General features: G+C 54.8%; 1 protein-coding gene across 42 annotated transcripts in view; it reads left to right on the plus strand.

Annotated features, from left to right (window-relative positions):
* The window catches only part of NPHP4 (nephrocystin 4), a 167,644-nt gene that overhangs the window by 19,306 nt on the left and 127,025 nt on the right, over positions 1-21,313 (plus strand). For 28 of the 42 annotated variants that reach the window (XR_011649774.1, XR_011649780.1, XR_011649775.1 and 25 more), the window contains exons 4-6: positions 9,362-9,534; positions 10,556-10,620; positions 15,789-15,944. Coding sequence is in view for 26 of the 42 variants with exons in the window: in XM_058304571.2 (XP_058160554.1) it covers positions 9,362-9,534; positions 10,556-10,620; positions 15,789-15,944 (394 nt within the window). In the remaining 16 variants the exon portion in view is untranslated. The remainder of the gene's footprint in view (positions 1-9,361; positions 9,535-10,555; positions 10,621-15,788; positions 15,945-21,313) is intronic. The other 14 variants (XR_011649781.1, XM_071217817.1, XM_071217811.1 and 11 more) reach the window with 1 other exon arrangement.

Genomic DNA, 21,313 nt, shown 5'->3' on the forward strand with positions numbered 1-21,313 from the left:
ATCTTCTGGATAACTTGCTGCAGCTTCTACATCAGCACTCGCTGCTTCACCTTGCACTTTGATGTTACAGAGGTGGCTTCTTTCCTTAAACCTCATGAACCAACCTCTAACTTCAGACTTTCCTTCTGCAGCTTCTTCACTCTCTCAGCCTTCACAATTGAAGACAGTTATGGCCTTGTTCTGGCTGAGGCTTTGGCTTAAGGGAAGGCTGTGTCTGGTTTGATCTTCTGTCCAGACCACTAAAACCATATTGGCATAAGGCTGTCTCACTTTCTAATTGTTCATGTGTTTGTTGGAATAGCACTTTTAATTTCCATCAAGAAACTTGCCTTCGCATCCACAACGTGGCTAGCCGGTGTAAGAACCTTGCCTTTGGCCCCTCTTGGCGTTCGCCATGCCTTCCTCACTGAGCTTGATCATGCCTAGCTTTTGATTTAGAGGGAGAGACGTGTGACTCCTCCTTTCACTTGAACACTTAGAGGCCAGTGTAGGGTTATTAATTGGCCTAATCTCAGTACTGTCGCATCTCAGGCAATAGGGAGGCTCGAGGAGAGGGAGAGGGACTGGAGAACAGCTGGTAGGTGGAATGGTCAGAACACACACGATTAAATTTTCCGCCTTACATGGACGCGGTTCGTGGTGCCCCAAAACATTTACAATAGAAACATCAAAGACCACTGACCACAGATCACCGTAACAGATGTAATAATAGTGAAAAAGTTTGAAGTATTGTGAAAATTACCAAAATGTGACACTGAGACACAAAGTGAGCAATGCTGTTGGAAAAATGGTGCTGACAGACTTGCTTGGTACAGGGTTGCCACAAACCTTCAATTCGTGAAAAATGCAGCGCCAGCTAAACACAATAAAGCGATGCGCAGTAAATCGAGGTGTGCTTGTACAAACTCTTTCCCACACCCCTCCTTCCCCCTCCTTTATGTAGTTCTTGTTACAAATTACATGTTTATACTTTGAGTCTCAAACCACTGATTTCTCATTACGTTTTATGCACTTGCCTTTCGGATCCTTTTAGGAATCCTTTTAGGAAGTAAAAAGTGGAGTTACACAGCAAACATACCAAACATACAATAGTTCTGGCATTTATATTTATCCATGCCTTTATCCTTACTGGAGATCATTATTTCCTCAGTCTCTTGTCTCTTTTCCTTTCACCCAGCAGAATTCTCTTCAGCATCTCTCGTAGGGCCGGTCTAGTGGTGATGAACACCTCAGCTTTTACCTGGGAATGTCCTGATCCTGCCCTTGTGTTTGAAAGACAGGTTTGCTGGATGTAGAATTCTCGCTTGGCAGTGTTTTGCTTTCAGCCTGTTAAATATGTCATTCCACTGGTTTTCTTGCCTCCATGGTTTCTGATGAGAAATTGGCACTTAGTCTTATTGAGGCTTCTTTTTTTTTTTTTTTCTCTGTGTTTTTTTTTTGTTTTCTTTTGTTTTTTAATTATTTATTTATTTTTTTAAATTACATTATGAAAAATATGAGGTCCCATTCAACCCCACCGCCCCCGCCCCTCACTCCCCCCACAGCAACACTCTCACCCATCATCATGACACATCCATTGCACCTGGTAAGTTCATCTCTGAGCATCACTGCACCCCATAGTCAATGGTCCACATCATAGCCCAGACTCTCTCACGTTCCATCCAGTGGGCCCTGGGGGGATCTACAGTGTCCCGTAATTGTTATTGAGGCTTCTTTTTAAGTGACATGTTGCTTCTCTCTTGCAGCTTTCCGAATTCTCTCTTCATATCTTTGGCATTTAACAGTTTTATTTTACTTTGCCATGGCATGGGTCTCTTTGGATTTATCTTGTTTGGAGTTTGTGGAGCATCTCAAATGGTATATATTAATGGCTTTTGTTAAATTTGGCAAGTTTTCAGCCCTAATTTCTTTGAATATTCTCTCTGCTCCTTTCTCTCTTCTCCTTTGGGGACCCTCACATTGTGTATATTTTTATGCTTCTTGGCATCCCAGCTTCCTCAGGCTCTGTCCACTTTCCTTCCTTCTGTCTTCCTTCTGCTCCTCAGACTGAAGGATTTCACCTGTCTTGCCTTCAAGTTCACTGATTCATTCTTCTTCCAGGTTCATTCTGCTGGTGAACCCCTCTAGGTGATTTTTATTACTCTTTGGTTTCTTTTCATAATTTCTGTCCTTTATTGATATTCTCTTTGTTTCATTTATTGTTTTCCTGATTTTCTTTAGTTCTTTGTCCATGTTTTCCTTTGGCTCTTTAAGCATAATTAGGACTGTTTTTGATAAGTCTTAGGTATGTTCCAGATCTGGTCCTCTTCATTGGTGTTTTCTAAAGTTTTAATCGTCTCTTTCACCTGGGCCATCACTTCCTGTTTCCTTGCACATTTTGTAATCTTTTGTTGAAACCTGGGCATTCGATATTTTAATATGTTATTTCTGGAATTTAGACTCTGAGGCATTTGCTCCTTAAGCTTGTATCCAGCTAGTGCTGTGACAGAGCTTTCCTTGAATGCTATGAGCTAACAAACAACAACCAAAAAGGAGAAAATAAGGATAACGCCCTTCCCGGTCTGCAGATTGCCGTGTGGGTACGCTGTTCTCCAGGGCTCGTCATACAGAGTTTACAGAGCAGCCCGACCAAAGCCCAGGGGCCTCTGCTGCTCTCTGGGCCCGTGTGCACATGTGTGCGTGTGGCCCTAGGAGTTCCCGTGTTACAAGGTTCTAGATGTCCCTCTTCCCTAGGAAGCAGTTTCCTCAGTGTCCCACTGTACCCTACAGCTGGCAGGGCCTCTCCCCAGGCAGCCACTTGACTGCTCTCCCACAGTGTCCTGTAGGGAAGCTCGGTGAGCCACCTTCTACCCACAGGCACCTTGTAGAGCAGTGCATCCCTCAGGCCACCACCAGACAGATTGGGCCATCCATCCATGCTCCCAGCATGTGCACGAGCACCACTCTGTGCCCCTGGAACTGGGACCGGGGACCTGCGCTGGGACCTGCACAGAAGGGGTGGGGACAGAGCTAGCCAGGGCACCATGAGGTCCTCCTGCTTTTAAGTGGCCTTTTTCTTGATTCGGTGCTCGCCCTCTACTATACTCAAAAGCTTTATCTGTTTTCTGGCGCTTTGAGAAAGATCTTTCTGCCAGATCTTGCTGGTTATTTAAAGCTTCTGTGTGAGGACAGAGCCCTGACATGAGTGCGTCTGCCATCTTGATTGGAACGAGGCTCTTGGCACGGAGTTGGATGAGGAGGGAGCTGGATTAGCCTGCTGCCCCGTCCCTGACTCCCAGGGTGATCCTGGGCGAGTTGGCTAAACTCCTGGCCCTCAGTTCACGCATCCGTCCAGTGGGGATAATAACCCCATCTTGTTGGGGTGGCTTGAGTATGAAGCAGTAGTATTTTCACCATCAGCAGGTGCCCAGTAAGCAGCAGCCGTTCAAGCAGCAGGCACCGTGGAGCCTCTGCTCTAGGCCAGGATCTGCGCAGGGCCAGGCATGCCCAGCGGACGGCTTGTCCATAACGATTTTGGCCAAGGCTGAGGGTCCCCCCATCCCTGCGCTGTGGCCATTTGAGGCTGGCTTATTTGTCGTGGTGGGAGGCCGTCTTGGTCGCTGGGTTGAGTCCCTGTGGGTAATGGTGAGCTCCACCGGGAGAAGCCTGGAAGCTTCTGACTTTGGAATTAGAGACCCTAAGCTTCCCTGAGGGGAGCTCCCAACCACTGAGTCTCCTGATGGGAGGGCTGTGCTGAGCGTAGAGGACGCCGTTCTGCACGCCGGGGTCAGGCTGAGCTGGCGGAAGGAAGTCACACGAAGTGGGAAGTGTTTGCCCTCCTGAAGTGAGTATACCAAAGGTTTAGTTATGAACAAGTTCTTTGGGAAGCACTGGTCGAACTTCTCTCAGCTCCTCCCTGGCCTGGCCCCAGGTCATCTTCTCCTGGGACAGAAGGCCTCGTGCCCATGTGGGCAGGCTGAGTGGCAGCCACGCCGGCGCGTGCATGGCTGTCACGTTAAGGCACATCGTAGAGGCGTTCAATTCTGTCGTCGTGGTTGAAGATGGAAACGCGGCCCTGAGGCAAAATGGTGTCAGTGGCTTTTGAAGCTGACGGCATCAAGACAGGGGCATCTACATGATTTATGAATCTGTTTATCCTGTCAGGGAGAGAGCTTGTCAAATCTAGATGAGTTTGAAGAGATGTGGGATGAATGAAAACCCATCTCTTCCTGCACAAGTGGCCTTGGCCTACAGGTAATTTTTTGGGCTTGCATTCAACTTTTAATCATGCAATTTCACTTTGAGGAATAGGTTTTTCCTTTCAAAGCCTGCCTGTGTTGGCATTAATTAAATTTCCTTAGCCTGAAGGACGTGCCTACAGGTCTGCCCAGCTGAGAGCTGCTGGACCTTGTGGCTTGGCCCGTCCACATGCTGCTCAGGTGGAGTGGACTCCCAGGTACACGGTGATCGGAGCAGACACGCCTTTGCTCCTCAGGGGATGCTTCTGGTCAAGGGGGATGCAGGCTCAAGTGCAGAGGCTCAAGCTGCAGAAGCACATTTGCATTTAATCGTTAAGGTGCTTTTTCTTAGAGCCCTTAGGAGTTGTTTGTCCCTGAGCAGTGTTTGCCTTTTTGTACCTACCTCATCTTCTGTCCTTCAGGCTTTGAACTTCTCAAAGGCTGAATTGGGTTTTCTAGGTTCATGCACTGGGAATTCAATACCTGATTATTGGAAAAGAGCGGTCATCCTTAGCGATTAGTCACACACTTTAACAGCCGTCTGGGCTCCAAATAGCTTTTTTTAAAATTTTGAGGTCTGGAGGCCAGTGTCCCGAGACCTTGTATGTGGGAAGCCAGCACTCAACTGCTGGGTCCTATCAGCTCCCCTGAGTTGGATTTTTCTTTTTTCTTTTTTTAAAGATACTTTGATAATACAAATGTCCCATAAAAAATTCAGGGGATTCCCACAGGCCCTGCTCCCCATACCTCCCACATTTTCCCACATTAGCAACATCCTTCATTGGTGTGGTACAGCCATTGCAATTGATGAACACGTTCTGGAGCATTGCCACTAGGAGTGGATTAAAGCTTACATTGTAGTTTACGCTCTCTTCCACCCGATTCTGTAGGTTATGGCAAGAGATATAATGGCCTGTATCTGTTGTTGCAGTGTCATTCAGGACAATTCTCAAGTCCCGAAAATGCTCCCATATTATACCTGTTTTCCCTCTCCCTGCCCTCAGAACCTCCAGTGGCCACTGCCTCCATTTCTCCATTTCCATTTCCATTGCTAGAATCACAATGAGTCTATAGTAGAATACAAGTAAGTCTACTTTAGTTCATAGTTCATTCCCCAATCCTGAGGATTCTGCAATGGTGATGCCCATTCCACCTCTAATTGGAGTGTGCTGCGATCCCATAGGGATAATGGATGGGACTCTCTTGCTTGCAGTTGCAGACTCTCTTTCTTGGTATGGTGGTTGTCCATCTGAGAAGGTTTTATCGTTTGTTTTGCTTGTTGTTTTTTAAGAGACACCGGGAACTGAACCTGGGACCTCCCATGTGGGAAACAGGTGCTCAACTGCCTCAGCCACATCCACTTCCCCCAAATAGCTTTTTTTTTTTTTAAACTTTATTTTCAGAAATTGCATTAGACGTTTCTTATTTTCAAAATCCATCTTTCACAGAGAAGGCAAGAAATTTCTGAAGTCGATCTTTGGTTTGTTTTGGGATTCTTTCTGAGTAGCATCTTTAGTTGAGAGAAGCCTTTCTTTGCCCACTGTCTTCAAAGGGCGCATGGTGCTGTTCCTGTGTCGGCGTCCTGCAGAGCCGCTGGACCCTTGCCTTTGCACTCGGCCACGTCACGCTGCAGGCTGCACAGCTCAGCGTCTTCCCCTGGTGCCTGTGGGCTGGCTTCATTGTAGGAGGGGCAGGACTGGTCTTCAGTGCTGGTAGAAAGCTGCTGCTCTTACTGCGACGCTTCCCAGTAATCAGCAAGGCACTTCTGGGTCTTTGTGCTTTCTCACAGTTTTTGCTTCTTTAAAATTTTGTATCATTTCTCAGCGAAGACTTTTCTGCGTTTTGCATGTCATTCTGGGCTTGGGTTTGAGATGTGTCCGAGAGTTATCCAGCAGCAGCACCTGGGCACGGTCCGGGCGTGCTTTAGAAGGGCTTCAAACGTAGGAGCCAGCGGGCCTGGTGTTCCACTCCGCAGCCTCCAGGCAGTGCTTCTGTCTGAGCACGCCACTGCCGCTTCAGCGCTGCGGAGACCCGGTCCCTCCAAGTTGCTTTCTAATTTAAAAATTTTTTATAAATTTTAATTTAAAAATTTTTTATAAACTGTATTTTTACAGCAAAAATACAGGTTTACAGAAAAATTATGCAGAAAATACAGAGTTACCATATATTTGCCTTTTCCCAAACATAGATCCCCCATTAGTAACCTGGGGTGTGAGTGTATGTTTGCCATCATCAGTGAACCCGTCCATGCACTATTCAGACCAAAGTCTGAAGTTTTAGGTGAGGCTTCACTTATTGTGCTGTGAGTTCCAGCATTACGGAGTCACACAGAATGGTCTCACCACCCTGGTGGCATGACCTGTGTGCCCTGCTCACATCAGCCCCGCCCCCCTCGCCATCTCTGTCGTTGCGCCTTTTCTGCCGCGTAGTCTACCTGCCTCAGGCAGTGTGGGGCCTTCCTTAGCCTTCTGCAGTCTGGAGCCCTGCCTGTCCCTTTGGGGCTGACACTCATGCTTTTCAGCTCATCCCTTCCTCCCTGGGAAGGCATCTTGGCTGCTTCCAATTTTTTTGGCAATTCTTAATAAAGCTACTATAAACATTCGCGATGTGTGGCTGACTCTTCTGTTCCAAGATGGGTTCTGTAGGTTCTAGAGTGGGCTAGCTGAGACAAATAGTTGGGGGCTCTGCTTTTTTTTGGTCTCACAACAGTTGTTTTTGGGTATAAGGGGAAGGGAGAGCAACAGCCTCCAGCCTGGATGTGCTGGAAGCAGCTGCCCACCCGCCTGCTGGTGAGCAGTGCCCAGGTGGTGCTGAGCGGGCGGCGGGTGCTGCTGCAGGGCAGGGTGTGCAGTGTTTGTTTTGCTGCCCAAAGGGACCATCGTTTGTGTTCGTGAAACTGCCGTGCAGAGGTGTAAATATAACAGGTGAGATGATGACAAACACAGCTGACTGTGAGGCTTTTTGAGAACAATTCTTGAGTCTTGGAAACAGAAACATAATTCTCTCTTGGTCCAACCACCTGTCAGTTGTAAGTGGTCATTATTTCATCATTTTGCAATAAAAGATAATAGAATAATGATTTCTGTCTCACAGCGGATGTTTTAACGTGTCCCTCTGTTACCCTGGGCTGACAGTCTGATCGCAGTGAACGCTTTCTCGGGGACACTGTGGTAATGATTAGGAAGAGGAGGGTTAGCCCAGGCTTCACGGGCCGGCCTGGGCCCTGCCTTACGCCTCTCTGCCTGGGGGCTGGGGCATGGCTCTTTGGGTTCAGTGGTGACTGCCCCATCTTTGGTCCCCAAGGGTTGAGTTGCCAGGAGGCCCTGGGTCTGGAGCCCCCTCCCCCACAGCACCGCATCCGAGCCCCCTCGGGTGCTCCTGTCTCTCGACCAGTAGCCGGGGCAGCAGCACCCTCTCTGTCTCTGTGCCTGGGACCTTGGTCAGTTTTAAGTGAAAACAACCGCATCTGATGTAGTGACCTGGAAGATCGGTGCCAGAGCCAGGGCGTCTTCATTCCCGAGCAGGTGCTGGCTGCCACCACGCCCCTGCGTCCGCCGGCCGAGGCCCCTCTGCTGACCGTCAGGCCGTTCGCACGGGGAACCCCCCCACGTACCACCTTTAAGATGGGCTGGGGTATCATCTCCTCAGCTTGGGTTCCAGAAAATCTGGTGATGAAATGAACTCGAGGCAGTTTTTGTCATAAAATGATGTGCTCTGAACTAAGGAAATCTAAGGCTCCTTTTTTTTTTTAACGATTATTTATTTTCCCTCCTTCCCCTCCTCCTGCCCTGCTGTTTTTGCTGTCTTTGTTGCCTTCTTTTTTAAAAAAAGATTTATTTATTTATTTATTTCTTCCTCTCCCCACCTCCCTTGTCTGCTCTCTGTGTCCATTTGCTGCATCTTCTTCTTTGTCTGCTTCTGTTGTCAGCGGCACGGGAATCTGTGTTTCTTTTTGTTGCATCATCTTGTTGTGTCAGCTCTCCATGTGTGCGGCACCATTCCTGGGCAGGCTGCACTTTCTTTCGCGCTGGGCGGCTCTCCTTACGGGGTGCACTCCTTGCGCGTGGGGCTCCCCTACACAGGGGACACCCCTGCGTGGCACGGCACTCCTTGCGCGCATCAGCACTGCGCATGGGCCGGCTCCACACGGGTCAAGGAGGCCTGGGGTTTGAACCACGGACCTCCCATGTGGTAGACGGATGCCCTAACCACTGGGCCAAGTCCGCTTCCCTTTCTATGTTGCCTTTTCTTCTCATTTTCTCTTCTCTAGGATTCCCCGGGATTTGATCCTGGAGATGTGGAGAGAGGTTCTCTGTCAGTTGCGCCACCTCAGTTCCTGGTTTCGGCTGTGCTTCACATTGACTCTCCCCTTGTCTCTCTTCTGATGTGTCATCATCTTGCTGCGTGACTCCCTTGTGCGGGCACTGGCTCACCACATGGGCACTCACATGGGCACTGGCTTGCCACACAGGCACGCTTTCTCTTCTTTTTCACCAGGAGGCCCAGGGATTGAACCCGGGTCCTCCCATGTGGTAGGCAGAAGCTCTATCACTTGAACCACATCTGCTTCCCTAAGGCTCCTTTTTAGTTTAAACAAAATGAGTTCAGCTGGAACTTCATAACGGCTACATGTAAATAGGGGGTTAGAGTCAAGGTTGGCAAGTTGTAACTGAAGCTTTTTCATGTTGAGTAATACTCAGAACATAAAATTGGCTCAGCAATGTGTTTATTTAGCATGTCTTTGGGGTGGTGTAACTGGTCCTGCCTGGTGAGGGGTGGGGGATGCACAGACATCCCAGCGTCTTCTCCAGAGGGTCTGCTGAGTGGCCCTTGTCACTTTGTGGTGGGATTCCAAGGCTGGAGAGTTCCAGGGACAGAGCAATTTTCTGACATCCTGGGTGCTAGGCAATTAAAAGTTCTGCCACCGACGTTGACGCCGAGGGAGTCATTTTATGGTGCTTATTCTTTCCTCCCACATCCAGGCAGGGTTGTCGCGTGATCTGAGGGGAGTGGTTGACAGTTCCAGATGCTCGGGGTCATTGGGGTGCAGGAGGTGGTTCCCCGAGTCTCTCCGCCTTGCCTTCGCTGCAGGTTGTGAGCAGCCCGCTGCCCCCTGTCCCAGCCTCCTTGCTTCTGTTTTGCAGCCTGTGTATTTTCACACGTCCCTAAACCACCCTCACATCGTGGCTGTGGTGGAAGTGGTCGCCGAGGGCCGGAGGCGCGATGGCACCCTACAGACACTGTCCTGTGGGTTTGGAATTCTTCGGATTTTCAGCCACAAACCGGAATCTCCTGCTTCAGCTTCTCTGGACAAACGGTAGGGACCTGACTTCCCATCTGCAGAGTTTTCCAGTGCTTTCTCTGGGACTTAACTGCCCATCCTCTGGTGACAGGATCTGGCTTTGAGCTGGTCAGCTCATGTTGTTGTGTGTTCATCATGGTCTACTGTGGGTTTTTGCTTTGGGCGCTCACTGGGTTTGCCTTTTCTGAGCCACTGAGGGTTGTTCCTGAGACCGGCCCGGGCCTGCTTTGGCCATGGGCCTTGGGTTTGGATGCAAGACGGAGCTGGGTTCGTGTGCTGACACCGGCACTGACGCCTTCGGTGACTGGAGGCAGGTTGGTTAAGCTCTTGGCCCCGAATATCCCCATCCACCCGGTAGGGGTGACAGTCCCATCTCACAAGGGTTGCTTGAGTAGGAACTAGTATTTTTCCCACAAGTAGGTGCCCAGGAAGCAGCAGGCATTCAGCCAGCAGGCATGGGTGGAGCATCGTCCCTCACGGTTTCAGCCTAGGCCGAGGGCTTCTCCCGCTCCGCACTGCGCCGTTGGGGTGTCAGGCATCATCTGTGGGTGTCAGGCATCATCCCTGGCCTCTTGCCATGGATGCCAGAACTGCGCCCCTCAAGTCATGACTGTCAGAAACACCTGCAGGCACTGCCACGTGTCCCTGGGGGGTGAAATTGCCCCTGCTGGCAGACCAGCGCTCCAGACATGTGACCTCAGGGACTGCACAGACCTCACCTTTGCTGGACAGACAGGCTGGAAGGGCCCCTGGGCCTGGGTTCCTAGCTCCTGGGCTCTGGTGCTACGTCAGGACAGGGCCGAATGGGTGCTGGCACGTGTGGCCATGAGTGCCAAGTGCCTGGGGGCGGGGGGCGCTTTCCTAAGCTGCCTCTGCTTTCTGCAGGGGATGGGATCGTGCAGTGTTTAGAAAGCTCTAGTGAGTTGGTGGTGGGGGATACGATGTGCTTTCCTTCTGAGAACTAGCATTGGCATTTGGGGGCTGAATAAAAGCAAGGCACAAATGGCTGGGGGCATTTTCTGGTATTGTCTTCCAGGTTGAGATTGTTTCACGGCACCCCCAGAGCCCTCCTACACCCGCTTCTCCAGGACCCCCTGGAACGTAAGTACGAGGCTGGCCCTGATGTGGCGATGGCCACCTGCCTCCGGCCCCCCATGGCTCATCTTGTGGCTGCCCTGGGCATTGTCCCCTTCTGGATTGGATGGTGATCTTTCTCAGCATGAGCAGCTGAGCTGTTTGTTAGGTTTGGCCAAGATGTACCGTGGACTTGGATTTGGACGAAATTTGAAGCCTTGATGTGCTTTCGCCAGGAAGGAGGGCTTTGCTTTGTGAGGATGAACGTGGAGGGGCTCGGCCTGGCCTGAGGGTCACAGCCTGGCCCAGCAGCTGGAGTAGCCGCTGCCCATCACAGGTCACCGCGTCTCAAAGTGACCCCTTTGGCCGTAAAGCCTGTAGGTTATTTCCAGTGCAGTGTCCCAGCCGTGCCTTGTGGGTGAGGACTGTTCTCGTGGGCAGACCTGCCGTGCTGTAGGAGCCCCGCTTCCATCTCCTGCTTCCCGCCCCTGAGCACGTGTGACCGCTCCTCTGCACGGGGGATGCAGCTGGCTGGGACCAGTAAGTTCCATTCCCCGCAGCCTTCTCGGGAGCCTGGTGTATTAATCACGGCTCTCCAGGGAAGAAACAGCCCACATGCTGTCAACGCCACGAGATTTATTACAGGAATCGGCTTACGCGACCACGGGATGGGCGCATTGAATGCCACAGGGCAGGCCGCAGGCTGGGAACTGCGATGACGTCCCCAGGAGAAGCTGGCTGGCCGTGGTCGAGGTGGAACCTCTTCCTTCCGACAGCCCTCACCGGTGGGCTGGGCCTGCTCGCCTGAGCCTTTGTTCCCTGCCGACGCCATCCGCTGCCTGATGGTGGACGTCCACGAAACACCTGCCCAGTAACCGTCAGGCCACTGCTGGCTCGCCCCGACACCTGGACGCCGTTGCCCAGCCAAGGTGACGTGTGAACTTCACTGCCACACCTGGCTTTCCTCTCAGAGGCGGCGCGTAGAGGGAACCGCATGACCGCTAGCGTGAGAAGGAACGAAACATTTTGGGAAGCAGGAGCACATGCAGGCGAGGCTTCTGGCCCTGGTGGCTGAAGCACCCCCAGCCGCGGTCGGGGGCCGCTGCTCACTCGCAACTGCTTCTCTGCGAAGCTGCGCATGAAGGAGGCGGCCAGGGCCCCCGGATCGTTGGTGTGTGTGACGTCGGGGAAACTGCCGGCTGCTGCTCCCTCCAGAGGGCCTGCCGTGAGTGAAATTCTTCTGCTGCCTGTGATGGAAACACAACGCAAAGTAGTTTCAGCAAAAGGGAGTTTTGGGGCATGTGCCCAGGAAACCGAGGGGCCTGCACAGTGTAGTGGCAGCCCTCTGATGTCCTTGTGCCTGCTCTCCTCTGCTCTCCTGGGGGTTGGCTGCATGCTTAGGCAGGACGTCCTCACCTGGTGGCCAAGGTGGCCTCCAGGAGCCCAGGCTCCCACCTTCCCAGCGTGCGCGGTCCCAGGGAACGGGCCTCCTCTCCCGCAGGGCCCTGGCAGCAGGCAGGGTCCCCAAAGGCCAGGCCTCGGTCCTGTGGCCAACCCTGGGATGGGGCAGCCCTGCTGACTGCGTGGGCAGGGAGGGGAGGTGCAGGGGTCTAAACTGGGCGCAGCTGTCTAGTCCCCCTCAGCTGCTCGGGGGGATTGGTGCATGGAGTCAGCACATTGCTGTTGAGAGGCCACCGTGTGCCAGGCGGTGGCCCGTGGAGGGGAGTCCAGCTGTTTGGTTAATGAGCTCTGGCCTTGCTGTTACTGCGAGGGTGGCGCTTGGATTTAGGTCATCAGTCAGTTGACCACGTCTGGGGAAGATTATGTGTGGAGTCACCTCGGAGCCTGCCTTCAGCAGTGAGAGGAGACCCATCCCCTCGGGAAGGCCACAGAGCGGGACGCGATGACGTCAGCCTTGAGAAAGCACCTCGACCCTGCTTCAGCCAGCTTGCTGCTGGGGAATTTAGTGACGCTTCATCGGAGTTCCCAACTTGTGGCCTGCCCTATGAATCCAGACTTGCCAACCCCCGTGGTGCACGAGCTGATTCCTAAAATTAATCTTACAATATTTACGTAAAAAAAAATCAGGGACAATGAATACAGGCAAGTAAATAGACAAGAACAAAAGAGAATTTCAGATAATGACTGTTGCTCTGAAAAAACTAAAACTGGGCAGTAGGACAGAGTGCCTGGGGCTGGGGAGCTCCCTGAGGGCTGCCCTGAGGTTCTCTGGAGGGTGTCGTCTTAGGTGAAACCTGGAGGAGGAAGCCGTGCAGGCATCTGGGGGGAGAGTGCCCAGGTACAGGGAACACCCAGTGCAAAGGCCCAGAGGCAGAGACGGGCTGGGCCTTGAGGGCTGGGAGGAAGAGCATGGCTGGAGCAGAGCTGAAGCACATAGCGGGAGATGGGGCCGGGAGGCTGGGAGGGCCGTGCCACTTGGCATTTGGAGAGCATGGCCACGCATTGGGATTGTGCTTCAAGTACAGCAGAGAGTCACTGGAAAGTTCTGACTTGGGAGCGACCTGTTCTCACCTCTGCTTTGTGAGGCTCACGCCGGCTGCTTCTGGGGAGTGGGCTGGAGGGGGTTCTGGGGAAGCGGGCAGTTGGGTGCCAGGACAGTGTAGAGGTTCAGGGCGGGGTCACGGTGGTCTGCCCGGGCTGGGAGCGTGGATCAGTTTGGGTGGGTGACTGTCCATTCCTTTGAGATGTGGCCACGGTCCTCGTTTGTGCCACAGAGCCCAGTTAAGTCGTGCCAGCGCAAACACTGCCCAAGCCCTGACCTTGGTGAAAATCTTGTGATATGGGTATCATCAGTCAGAAACTTGACATTATAAGATAGGTGGGTTTCAGGTTTTCTCTCCATTGGACTGGACCCTTAATTTGTCAGCATTTTCCCTCTTGAAGTACCCCTGGAACCAGGGTTTTAAAAACAACTTATGCAGCCACCCCATTTATTCCTTGCCCCCAATTCATGGGCCTAGTCAAACATTTCCGTGGAAGCGAGTGGAGTGTGTGGAAGGGGGAGGTTTGGTGCTGGGTGGGCCATCAGCTCCCGGGGCCTTGAGCTCTTCTCAGTCCACCTTTCAAAGTCAGGTATTTTTCTTGAATTGGTGATAACATTCACATTCAAATTCAAACAGTATCAAAAGAGTTTAACGTGGTGGAGAGTGATGTCCCCTTTGCCCAGCCCCAGCTCTTGCTCTTTTAGCAGCATCACAGGGGACCTCTCCCTCTGGGCCTCGTGGAGCCTTCCAGAGTCTTTGTGGCTATACAGGCTGATGTGGATATATTTATTCTTTTTCCTCTTTTGGTAGGCACACTGCTCCAGACCTGGCTTTTTCCCTGACTTTATCCTGGAGAATATAGATGTCCCCCTGTCTTTTTATGGCAGTTCCACTGGATTGATGTTCCGGGAGTCAGTCAGTTCCCTACAAATGAACATTTAGGGGCTTCCGGAAGAGCGAGGAGTTGGAAACAAAGCCACGGTGTACATCCGCCCTTTTGCTAGTGCGCAAATGAATCTGTAGGAGAATTCCTAGATGTGGAATTGCTGGGCCCGAGGGTCTGTGTGTCTGCAGCGCTGCTAGGTGTTTCCTGTTGCCTCCTTCGAGGTTGTGCCAGGCGTCCTCCAGCCAGCCCCGTGGGCCAGTGCCCCTCAGCTGGCATTTTAAGTTTTAGAGTAAGCAGATCCCATGTTTGGAGTGAATAAGTATTAAAAATAGTCATTATTTTCTTAATGAAGAACATGCATTGTATTTAATTCTTTCCTTGTGAAATTAAAAAAAAAACGAGACTTAACGGATGAGGTGAATTTGTAACTCTTAGCGGCCCTCCACAAAATGGGCACAACCAGAACTTGAGTAGGCAGTGCTGGCCTGAGGTAGCACAGTGGTGAGGTCCCTGTCAGGGGATGAAATCAAGCCCAACAGGATTGGCCACTTGGTGGGAATGTGTAGGGGCACCGAGTCCAGGTGATGGAGGCCAGGCTGCCTCAGGCTGTCAGGGCTGGAGCGGCCGGCAGTCACTCCATCTCTGCTTTGTCACGTGGCTGTCCTCTCTGTCTGTCCACATTTCCTCTTCCCGGGAGGACATCCGGGCCCACCCAACCCTTTGTGGCCTCGTCTTAACTAGTCACATCAGGCCCCGGTCCTGGAGCTGGTGTCAGGGCTTGATCGTGCCTTTCTGGGGACACGGTTCCATCTGGAACACTGGGCTTCCTGCACCCCGTGTCGCTGGCGCTGTCCTCCCGCCCCCTCGGCGCCGTGTCTGAGTTCTGACCCCATGGCCTCGTGTCCACCAGGCTTTCCTCCATCCCCTCGTCTGAAGCAACCTGCCTGCTTTCACTTCCCCCATGCACTAGCCGTGTTGGGGTGGCGTGTGGCTGCATCTTGGTGTCGCCCAGACGGCGGCTCCTCCTGAGGGCAGGGGCCCTGTCTCCTGTGTCGCTGCCCCCACAGGTTCTCGTCCCGCTCCTGTGGGGCGCTTCAGCTCCTGGTGCGGAGCTGGTCCCTGTTCTCCCTCTTGATGTGCCAGAGCTGCTGTGACAGGTCCCCCCAGAGGGCTGGCTTCAACGGGGGGGCAGCCCAAAGTCAAGATGGCGGCAGGGCCGTGCTTCCTCCTGGGGTGGGTGCTGGGTGGTGGCTTTCCGGCCATCCCGTCACGTGGTCCTGTTTCTCCTTGTGTCTGCCAGCACCTGCCTTCTGGCGCCTTCCACCTGACGGTGTCTGCACATCCTCCTCCTCGTGAGGCCTCAGGCACGCGGGTTAAGACTGCGCTGCCTCAGCGTGGCCTCGCCTTCGCTAAGAGACCGTCTGAGGGCCCCGTTTGCAGATGGGCCCACACCCACTGGGACGGGGGGCAGGATTTGAACATGCCTTTTGTGGGGGCGTCACTCAGTCCCCAGAGCCTTCTTGTGATGGGTGCCTGAGGAAGCTGCGCCCCCCAGGCCCCCCGGCAGCGTCACCATTGGGGGACAAGGAGGGGGCAGGGTTTTGTTATGTTGGGTTCCAAACAAATATACAGTTTTACCAGCGAGAGAGTATTAAGGATATACTTTTTCCCACTTCCAGGCTGAAAGAACAGCACTTCCCTGTCTGGCTGGAAAAAACACACTTCCTTTCGCGGAGTCGGGGTATCGCTGCTCTGACTGACGGTACCTTTGGCTTCTGCACTTACCTGTGTGTTTCCTCCCCCAGAAAACAGGCACATGAGCCTCGTGGAGAACTGTAGCCTGCTGTACACGCTGCGGCCTCACCCGGGCCTGGGGCCCGCGCGCCGCCTCTTCCCCGAGAACCTTCTGGTGTCTGGTCTGCAGCAGATCCCGGGCCTCCTCCCTGCACACGGAGAGACGGGTACGGGCTCGTGGGGTTCACATTCCTGCCTCGGGGGGCCGGGGCCCTGGGGCGGCGGGAAGGGCTGGCGGCGGCCCTGGGGACTGTCCTGGGCGGCTGCCTGAGCAGGGGCTCCCCAGCCTGCCGTGATTTCCAGCTCCTGCTTTTCTTGGGAAAATGCGATCGTGAGACGGAGGGTCACGTTTCTGGGACCACCGTAGTGGGCGAACCGTAGTGTTGGAGCTCACCCTCCCTGCCCGCGGCCCCGGTGGCCTGGTGATTCCATAAAACCCAAGGCCGCGTGGATGGGGCCGAGGGTACTGGGAAGTGGGTGGGCCGCGGGGGACCGCTGTTGGGGGCCGCTCTGCTCTAGGACGCTGTCCCTGGGGCCTCGTGCTGCTCCCGGCACCTCGGGGGCTTGGCCTGGCTGCCGTGAGGAATCTTGGGCGAGGTGCATGTCCCCCTGCTCCCACTGCCCTGTGCTGGGGATGCCAGGCGTTAGCAGACCCTGATGCCACGCTGGGTTCTAGGAGGAGTGGACTTCAGCACCGGCTGTGCGAGCAGCCAAGAGTGAGAGCGACGGTGCGTGGAGCTTTTGGCTCAGTGGAAACGTTCTGCTTCCGCGTGGGGTGTGTTTGCTCCCAGCTGGTGGTGTCCCTGGGCCATGCTGGGACGCGCTGAGCATTGCTCTCTTGGACGGTTCCATGGTTGTCGCCACAAGGTGCTCTTCCAGCAGCCCAAAGAAGCTGCGCTGACAGCAGATAAAGCAGTCATGGGCAGGGCTAAGCCAGGAGTCCCAGGCTGGCAGGTCACAGTGGGTCATCCTGGGGCTTATGGAGCAGGGGTGGAGCTGCCAGGCCAGGCTGGGGCTGGGGGGGAGGTCTGGGCCTTCCCAGGGCCAAGGAGCTGCTGCGGGCGGTGACTTGGCACGGTAAGCGCGCTCGGTCTATGCTCGCCAGGCGCCCCGCTGAGCATCGGCTGAAAAATCCCTTCTCTCCTGCCTGTCGAGCTGCTCGGCCTCTGCTCCCGGAGAAACCGATTCTCCCTCTTCCCTGCAGCCTCGAGGCCGCCGTATCCCGGCCGCTGTGCTTGGGGCTGGGCTGTCCTGGAGCCCTGGGGCCCCACTGACCCCACCAGCCCATCCCCTCCAGCTTGACCCCCGACCCCGCCAGCTGGCTCTGCTCCAGAGTGACCCCTTCAGCTTGACCCCTGACCCTGCCAGCCCGGCTTCTCTCCAGCTGTGCTCCTGCCCCCACGCCAGCATGTCCATCCTGCTCATTCCATGCTGGCTGACTTCGGGGCTGTCTCTAGGGCGCACTGCGCCTGCTTCTGCCCCCTCGGCTGTGGACCTGTCTCCACTGTGGGCACCCCCACCCCTCCTCCTGTTTGGAACACTCCTCCGGGATCCCTGCCTCTGTCACGTGTCCTCCTCAACCTCCGCACCCTCTCGCAGCTCTCACCTCTTGGCCTGCCCGTGTCCTCCCCTTGCTCTCACCCCTGCAGGCCTCCGCTCGGGCATGGTGCCTCCGCGTGCTTGTGGGTGGGGCGTTCGCTGTCGCTGTGTGACATTGTGACGGGGTTGAGGATGCCCCACATGGAACTGCCCAGTGCCAGTTCCCGCCGCTCGTCATCCCGGGAGGGCCTTCCCTGGCCTGACTCTGCCCAGAAACCTTTGCTCCTGGGCAGCAAGGGCCCTGGGATCCTGGCTGCGCACCCATCACTGGGCGAGGCTGACCTTCCCCTCCCAGCTCCCCTCATCTGTGGGGACAGCTTGGCCAGGCTTACCACCTCTGGCATTGGTGGCCACCCTGACAGGGTCCTGGGGCCACCTGCCGCCCTGTCTCGGTGCTGGTTAGAGAGCCGCTTCCTGCGCCGCCCCCACCGCCCGAAAGTCCTGGGCAGGGCTCTGGATGCTCCCCTAACAGGCTGCACCCAGGCTCCCCAGGAGGCCCTGCCCCCTCAATCTGAGTACTATGGCTTAGGGGCTGTGGGGTCTCCCCCCAGGCCTGGCTGGATCACAGGAGTGGCCGTTTGGAGAGGCGTGCCCTGGGAACGGTGGGACTCCTGGGCAGTGCCACCACAGCTCCACCATAGCTCAGAAGGCAGCTTAAAGACGACAGAGTTGATTTTCATTCTGTAATTTCAATGGAAGCCCAAAGTTCCCACTTCCAGTCTCCCCGGAGAGAAGCCCGGCTAATAGTCTGCTGTACCTCTTTCACTGAGTCGCTCGTTTCCTCGTTGATTCATTCCACAAATGCTTACTGAGTGGAAGCCCGTGCAGGCTGGTGCCGGGTGCGGAGGACTGAGCAGTGAGCGCTGGTAGATGTCTAGTAGAACTTCCTAGGGCCTCACCTCCGCCGTGAGAGGCAGGAGAAGGCGTTGAGGATGAACGTGGGTAGCGCAGACTCACTTTCATTCTTTAGCCACCCCTGCCTTCTGTTCACACGAGGTACCTTCTGGGGCATTGCATATGCTCGACCCCGGGCAGAGGAGAGAGCTTCCGGGAGGCTGTGGAGGGCGGGCGCTCTCCAGGGCTAACAGGAAACCTCGGGAGCGTCCAGGCGCTTCACCAAAGGCTGCCAGTGGGAAGGGGCTCTTGCCGGGTCAGTTTGCAGAGTCCCCGTTTTCTCTGCCTTGCATTGGTGGGAGTCCCAGCATGAAATGGGAGGTTGTAAAGTAGGCTGTGCTCTCGCACAGGAGCAGTGCCATTGTGGGGACTTGCCATCCGAGCCAAGACCTTGGCCGCAGAAACCGTGCAGCTATGCTCAGTTACCAAGCACGAAGGTCAAGTTCCTGCGCCGCGCAGGTAGCTCCGCAGAGGCGGCCTCGGTCGGTCATGGGCTCTGCTGTTGATTGGCTGAGGGAGTGGTAATTTCAGGCGTGAAATTACACTCCAGGGGTGATGGGTGGCGTGGCTGGGGGAAGAGGCCCAGGCGCCTGCCAGGCATGCCAGCTCCACCCCCTGGCTGCAGCGTGGCCTCGGGCACCCACCCTGATCGCTCTGTGTAAAAGGGCTGCTTGGCTGCTTGCTGAGACGTGTCTGGGGAGGCCAGTAAGCACCAGCTGTGGTTCTTTACATTCTGAAAGTTCTCTCTTGAATTGAGCTGGTGAGCTCCTCTGAAGCCCTGGCCTGGTGGCTGCCTTCTAGAGAGGCCGGTCTGTCTTCCACACGACAGACAGCCCCTCAGACGCGTGACAAGGCTCCTCCTGCCGAGCCCTTCCTCGCCCCAGCTTCCCGAGGGTCACAGGGCAGGTCTGCGGCCAGCCAGGCCATGTGCCACCTGCCAGCACCTGGCCGGCCCTGGGGAGGCTGGCTCAGTGAAGACTGAGGGGTCCTGCCCAGCCCTCACCCCCAGGCCCTCCTGGGTCTGGAAGGTTCTAGCCCACTGTAGATGTGGCTCCTGAGTCTGTAGCCGGCTCTCCTTCAAGCCGCCTGGTGGTCTGATGGCCTTTGCGTGGTCTGATGGCCATGAGACTTGCCTCTCACCTCTCCGTGCAGAGTGGGGCACCGACTGTTCTCGTGGCTGCTCGTCATGGCTCCTGGCCTTGGGGCCTGCGTGCCCCTCACTGTGGGGTGGCTTCATCTGCAGGGCCTGCCTCCTTCCCAGCCTGGGCAGCCCCAGAGCGCGGGCTTCGCCCTGTCCCAGATGCCCACTGACCCAGTCCTTCGAACTGACCCTTGGCCTGTCTGCGGTAGGGCCCCCGTAGCTCCAAAGTGACCTTCCCCCAAAGCCTTCGGTCTGGAAAGTGGTCTCTGCCCATCACAATTTCAGTACTCCTCTTCAAGCATCAAGTGGCTGCGTGCTGCATATGGATGGCTGCGTTGGTGGCAGTCCCAGTGTGAAATGGGTGATTGTAAAGTGGGCTGTGCTTTCCCACAGGAGCAGTGCCATTGCTGGGACTTGCCATCCGAGCCAAGGCCTTGGCCACAGAAATCTGCACAAGGTTCAGTTTTAGGACAGGCTGCAGCCTTAGTGGCTGCCAGAGGCCACCCGCCTGCCCGCCTGCCCCGCTCCACCCCGCTCTGTCCCGGCTCACAGTTCTGAACACTTTCTCAGCCGTGCTCTCAGGTCACTTGTCCGTACGGGCTCTGTACGAACCCGACCCCCATGGCCATCCTCTGGGGGAGGGCACTGCCCCCTCACTTTCTTGGGGCATCTGAGACCTGAGCCTCCTGGCTCTAGAGCCTGGACTACCAGCCCCTGCCCCACCCCTTCGGGGTCAGGACGTGTGAGGCTCTGTAGAGTCGCCTGGGAGCTGGGCGTCCTGCCTTGGTGCCTGCCCCTCTGCCCGTCATGCAGCAACCACGTCAGGGGCCCCTGCTCTTCTGCATGCAGCTCCCTGGCACAGCCGGCTTGTGGGCCTGTGGCTGCTGGATGCGGAGGGCTGTGGCCGCGAAGCAGGCACTGGCACCTGTTCCTGGGAGCTGGCCCTCTGTTGAGCTCTGGGCCCTGCCTCTGCCCATCCCAGGCTCCCCCAGGGCTGCTGTCTGGGTGGGGGGCTGCCCCTACAGCCTCTCCCCCATGGTTTTTCTTGTTCTCCTTTTCCTGTGGCCTGCTCCCCTGCACTTGTCCACGCTGAGCAGCTTGGCTTTTGTGCTCTTAAGAGCCTATGCACTTGGCTGTTCTTCCAGCCGGGACTCATAGGCTGTTGGGTAAAGGGATTGATTTTGTTTTTTCCTCCTATTTTCACTGCCATCTGCAGAAAGGAGGCACTTCGGGTTGTCTTTTTTTTTTTTTTTTAATTATTTATTATTATTTTTTAAAATTACGTTATGAAAAATATGAGGTCCCATTCAACCCCACCGCCCCCGCCCCCCACTCCCCCCACAGCAACACTCTCTCCCATCATCATGACACATCCATTGCACCTGGTAAGTTCATCTCTGAGCATCACTGCACCCCATAGTCAATGGTCCACATCATAGCCCAGACTCTCTCACGTTCCATCCAGTGGGCCCTGGGGGGATCTATAATGTCCCGTAATTGTCCGTGAAGCACTATCCAGGACAACTCCACGTCCCGAAAACGCCTCCACATCTCATCTCTTCCTCCCGTTCCCCACACCCAGCAGCCCCCATGGCTACCCTTCCCACATCCATTCCACATTTTCTCTGTGGCCCTTGGCTTGGTTGTGTCCATTCCACATCTATGTCAAGAGGGGGCTTAGATTCCATATGGGTACTGGATGCACTCCTCCCGCTTCCAGTTGTAGACACTCTAGGCTCCATGTTGTGGTGGTTGACCTTCTTCAACTCCATGTTAGCTGAGTGGAGTAAGTCCAATAAATCAAAGTGTAGGAGCTGAAGTCTGTTGAGGCTCTGGGCCTGGGTGTCATATTATCAGTCCAGAGATTCAAATCCCCTACATATATCTTAAACCCAGCACCGA

Source organism: Dasypus novemcinctus, chromosome 9, assembly GCF_030445035.2.
Source record: "Dasypus novemcinctus isolate mDasNov1 chromosome 9, mDasNov1.1.hap2, whole genome shotgun sequence".
In the NCBI taxonomy this organism is placed as follows: domain Eukaryota; kingdom Metazoa; phylum Chordata; class Mammalia; order Cingulata; family Dasypodidae; genus Dasypus; species Dasypus novemcinctus.